Below are 5,508 nucleotides of genomic sequence, written 5' to 3'. Positions count from 1 at the left end.
AAAGTAGCAATAGGTTTAGAACTAGTGAAATAGGTGAGAATGCCGCTACAAAAGTCAAAGGAGATATTTGGAAAAAGACACTGGATTTATATCAAAAAAAGGTAAAGATTGAATATTAAGCATTACATTTATACAATAGAGTTCATTTTTAGCCTTTGTGAGAACAGTATTGATAGTGAGATTTGTATGAAAGGCAGATTTAAATGTGCTGAAAACTGAATGGGAGTGGGAAAATGGAGGCAGGAAAAATTAGAGTTACCCATGAATTAATATATATTCCGTCATCAAGGGAAGATTAGCTGTGTGGGAGCAGACTGCAGAATTGGGCTAAGGAAAGGATATCATATATCACAATATTCTTAAATCTTGCTTTAAGATTTAAACTCTGAACATTTATTTGTGTAGAATTTGGATTAAATGGGCAAAGAGATATTATTTCTAATGTTTCTTTTTCTCCCAGAGTGAAGATCCTGAATCTGAAGACACATTCATCAGTCATGTCCCAGGTGACTAACACCACACAAGAAGGCATCTACTTCATCCTCACGGGCATCCCTGGATTTGAGGCCTCCCACATCTGGATCTCCATCCCCGTCTGCTGTCTCTACACCATCTCCATCATGGGCAATACCACCATCCTCACTGTCATTCGCACAGAGCCATCTCTCCACCAGCCCATGTATCTGTTTCTCTCCATGCTGGCCCTGACGGACCTGGGTCTCACCCTCACCACCCTACCCACAGTCATGCAGCTTCTCTGGTTCAACGTTCGTAGAATCAGCTCTGAGGCCTGTTTTGCTCAGTTCTTCTTCCTTCATGGATTCTCCTTTATGGAGTCTTCTGTCCTCCTGGCTATGTCCTTTGACCGCTATGTGGCCATCTGCTGTCCCCTCCATTATGCCTCCATCCTCACCAATGAAGTCATTAGTAGAATTGGGTTAGCCATCATTTGCCGCTGTGTTCTGGCGGTTCTTCCCTCCCTTTTCTTACTCAGGCGACTGCCTTTCTGCAACTCCCACCTTCTCTCTCACTCCTATTGCCTCCACCAGGATATGATCCACTTGGTCTGTGCTGACATCAGGCTCAACAGCTGGTATGGATTTCCTCTTGCCTTGCGCATTATTATCATGGATCCTCTGCTCATTGTGATCTCCTACACACTTATTCTGAAAAATATCTTGGGCACAGCCACCTGGGCTGAGTGACTCCGTGCCCTCAATAACTGCCTGTCCCACATTCTAGCTGTCCTGGTCCTCTACATTCCCATGGTTGGTGTATCTATGACTCATCGCTTTGCCAAGCATGCCTCTCCACTGGTCCATGTTATCATGGCCAATATGTACCTGTTGGCACCCCCGGTGATGAACCCCATCATTTACAGTGTACAAAACAAGCAGATCCAACGGGGAATGTTACATTTCCTTTCCCTCAAAAATATGCATTCAAGATGAGGGAATGCATTTCTTAAATTACTGAGAAGTATGCGTCATAGGCTTAAGGGGGGAATACATTCAGAATTAGGAAACTATAAAATAAAACTTCATCATAATATTAAGGCAGTATGACATGTCCCTGGCTTTTAGCATAGAATTTTTGGCTGAGGTGAGCTAGCAGCAGTGATTCTATACAAAAGAGATATGGATCTGAGTTGACAAAATTCTAGCACATCTTAACAGCTATCCCAATGAGAGGAGTTTAATTGATTGAGTAAAGTTCTCTCGAAGCTTATCTTTCTTTCTGGATATTTTTCTCTCCTACAGGCTTGTTTAAACTTAAACTCCCAGAAGTTTAAAGGAAATCCTGTTGTTGCCCCTATCACCTATTCTCTTAGGCAGTTCCATTTAGGCATTTAGGTAAACTTTAGATCTTTTGTTCTGGGTCACTCTAATGGGTGATCGGACTTTCCTTTGCAAAGGTTTTTCTGCCAAGTTTTTCTGCCAAGTTTTCTGCAAAGGTTTTTTGCAAGTTTTTCTGCCATTCAAGATTTACCGAATTAACACCAGCACTTACCTAATCTGAACTAGGTAAATTCAGATTTACCTAACTAACACCCAAGTAATTTAGGTTAATTTACCTGATAAACACTCAGGAAACAAAATAAACATATGCAAGAAGTCTAAAATTAGTGTAAGGTTTTAAAGACCTTTCACAGCTCCTACCTTGCTAGAGTTTTTCAGTATTGAGAATTCAAACTTCTTATAGGAAGAAAAACTCTTTTTTTTTTTTTCTGACCAGAGCAGACTTTTTTGTACTTTTATGTTCTTAATGTAGATCTGCTTCTTATGGGCAGATTCCCTTGGGCATCATGAATTTTTCACGAGCAAATATTCTAGTACACTGATATGACCTTAAGGATCATAAAAAATATTTTGTGGAAACAAGATAAACTTTCCCAGAAATATCAGTTTGAAGAGACAACTATAAATTTGATCACAGCTTCTGATTGCTGGATTCATGGTGCAGGTGGTCAATATTGGGATCCACTTAGATTTGAATCAACAGAGGCAGTGGGAGCATAGTGGAAGGTAGTGTTACAGAACTTTCTCCTTAGTTCCGCTAAAACTGAGCTCTGGTTCCACAACCAGGAAGGATTAGGCTCGTAGACACATAGAAGGGTGAGGAAAATGAAATTTATTCGGGGAAAAGAGAAAAGGAAAAAAACAAACAAACAAACAAAAACACCTCTCAGCAAGGTGAGAGAGAGTCCTGCTACCAGGTTTCCCGACTCACAGATTGAATCCCAGGTCAGCACACAGGAAGAGGAGAGGCCAGGATCTTCCCCCCGGAAAATGGCATGAAGTTCCTGAGGGTACACCCCATCTTCCCAGTACACAGGTAGGCACTATTCAGAAAGAATCAGTCAGGAAAAGGCAGGCTTCATCCAGGACCAACAGTCTGGTTTTTCAGCCTTCAGGCTGTTTTAGGGTTGAAGGCAGGGTTTCACCCAGGACCCTTGGCTGCCTCCTGTCTCTATCAGCAGCATTAGAAGTGAAAGTCAGGGCCTGGTGCGGTGGCTCACGCCTGTAATTCCAGCACTTTGGGAGGCCGAGGCGGGCGGATCACGAAGTCAGGAGATCGAGACCATCTTGGCTAACCCGGTGAAACTCCGTCTCTACTAAAAATACCAAAAATTACCCGGGCGTGGCAGCAGGCACCTGTAGTCCCAGCTACTCAGGAAGCTGAGGCAGGAGAATGGCATGAGCCCGGGAGGCGGGGCTTGCAGTGAGCCGAGATCGCGCCACTGCACTCTAGCCTGGGCGACAGAGAGAGACTACGCCTCAAAAAAAAAAAAAAAAAAAAAAATGAAAAGCAGAAAGCAAATACCAAAGGAATCTCTTTCTCTTCCTACATCCTTTCCTCCTTATTTTTCTATTTTTTTTTCTCTGCTAGAGCCTAAAGATTAGCATTTTTTAAATAGAAACATGAGTCTGCTGGCGTAAATTACAAAATGGAAGATGTGCATTCTCACAATAGAATTTAAGACCAGAAAATCCAAATGCTGAAAAAAGTCAAGAACATGGATAGAAATATGGGTCAGAAGAAAATTTTTGTCAGTGTACAGGCTTGGAAATGCTCCAGAACAGCATGTGGGGCAAATAAATTTTGGGATTATGTCGGTTTTTTAAAAGAGGAGCACAGGCTACCATAAATAATGTCTTGATGAGCGATATCTATCAATTCAATTTCGTGGTCAGAGATAAACTCCTCACAAGTCAAAACTTAACTAGAAATCAGATGAAGATTAAATCAAGTAGTCCGCTTCATTATTTGTTGTTCTCCCTTTTCTGTTTCCTTTCTTGAGATAAACTGTTTATTATCTTCTTCCTTTGCATGTGTGTGTGGCGAGGGAAAGAGGGCTTTATAACTTTAAAACATCATGATATGTTTAGATTTTGAGATAGATTTCATTTTTGTAAGTTTTTTTAATTGGGAAATGTGTCTGCAAAATTATTGGGTACCTAAAATGCAAATAACTATACTGGTCATATTTTATTATAGAAATGTGTTTATTATAAAATGTAGAGTATGATTCTAAGAATGTAATATTCTTTATATCTTATTGACCCTCTGTAAATTATTTTAAGTAAGCTATTTAGGAGGACATAAGATTGGATATTAATTTCTTGAGATGTTAAATGGATCCATTAGTTCAAATAGAAGATAGTCTAGGCTGCTACTATAGAAGGGACAAATTTTCAACCAAACACCTAAGAATCATTTTGCAATAATTAGCGTAAAAAGAAAAGAGACAGAAAATTTGAAGTTGCCAAGGTGTCCTTCAGTAAACAAATGGATGATCAAATTGCAATACATCCATACAATGCAATATTATTTGGCAATTAAAGAGGAATGAACTATCAAGCTGCACGAAGATGCGAATGAATCCAAAATGCATATTGCTAAGTGAAAGAAGCCTGTCTTAAAAGGCTAACAACATATATGATTGTATTTATATAGAATTCTGGAAAAGACAAAACTATAGCGAGTATGTCAATCAATGGTAGTCAAAGTTTGGGGAAAGTGAAGTGTTGAATAGGTGAAGCTCGAGGATTTTTTTTTTTTAGGGTGGTGGAATCATTCTATCATATTGTTATGGTGCACACATAACACTATGCACTGACCAAAATCTATGGAATTTACAGCATTACAGGATGAAGTTTAATGGAAACAAAATTTAAAAATTATTTAAGACATTATAGGATTACAGGATGAAATGCATAATGTGACCAGAAAAATCTAACTCTCTTATAGTTATTAAATATATGAAACAACCACACTGAAATAAGTTCGGGGGGGGGAGTTGCTGACCTAAGTAACTTTGGAAATAGGTGAAATCTGTTAGACTAAAGGCAAAAGGAAGTATAGTATGTACTCTACCCTACTTAATGAAGCAGTTTCTCATGGGGGTGTGGATTAACACTTCTGCAACTATTATACATGTGTTAGGGCACAAAAAAACAAGCCCCTATTGTGAATAGTGCTGCAATAAACACACGTGTGCATGTGTCTTTATAGCAGCATGATTTATAGTCCTTTGGGTATATACCCAGTAATGGGATGGCTGGGTCAAATGGTATTTCTAGTTCTAGATCCCTGAGGAATCGCCACAGTGACTTCCACAATTGTTGGACTAGTTTACAGTCCCACCAACAATGTAAAAGTGTTCCTATTTCTCCACATCCTCTCCAGCACCTGTTGTTTCCTGACTTTTTAATGATTGCCATTCTAACTGGTGTGAGATGGTATCTCATTGTGGTTTTGATTTGCATTTCTCTGATGGCCAGTGATGGTGAGCATTTTTTCATGTGTTTTTTGGCTGCATAAATGTCTTCTTTTGAGAAGTGTCTGTTCATGTCCTTCCCCAACCAAATGTCCAACAATGATAGACTGGATTAAGAAAATGTGGCACATATACACCATGGAATACTATGCAGCCATAAAAAATGATGAGTTCATGTCCTTTGTAGGGACATGGATGAAATTGGAAATTCAGTAAACTATCACAAG

General features: G+C 39.5%; 1 protein-coding gene across 1 annotated transcript; it reads left to right on the top strand.

The window, feature by feature from the left end:
* The first annotated feature begins 497 nt into the window (after positions 1–497).
* On the top strand, positions 498–1,451 carry LOC100448568 (olfactory receptor 51Q1). The gene is given in 1 exon segment (XM_002833621.3): positions 498–1,451. A coding segment is annotated over 1 exon segment (954 nt).
* The last annotated feature ends 4,057 nt before the right edge of the window (positions 1,452–5,508 follow it).

Source organism: Pongo abelii, chromosome 9 (assembly GCF_028885655.2).
Source record: "Pongo abelii isolate AG06213 chromosome 9, NHGRI_mPonAbe1-v2.0_pri, whole genome shotgun sequence".
NCBI lineage: Eukaryota > Metazoa > Chordata > Mammalia > Primates > Hominidae > Pongo > Pongo abelii.
Note: the sequence above shows the minus strand (reverse complement) of the source record. Positions and strands in the feature narration are given on the sequence as shown.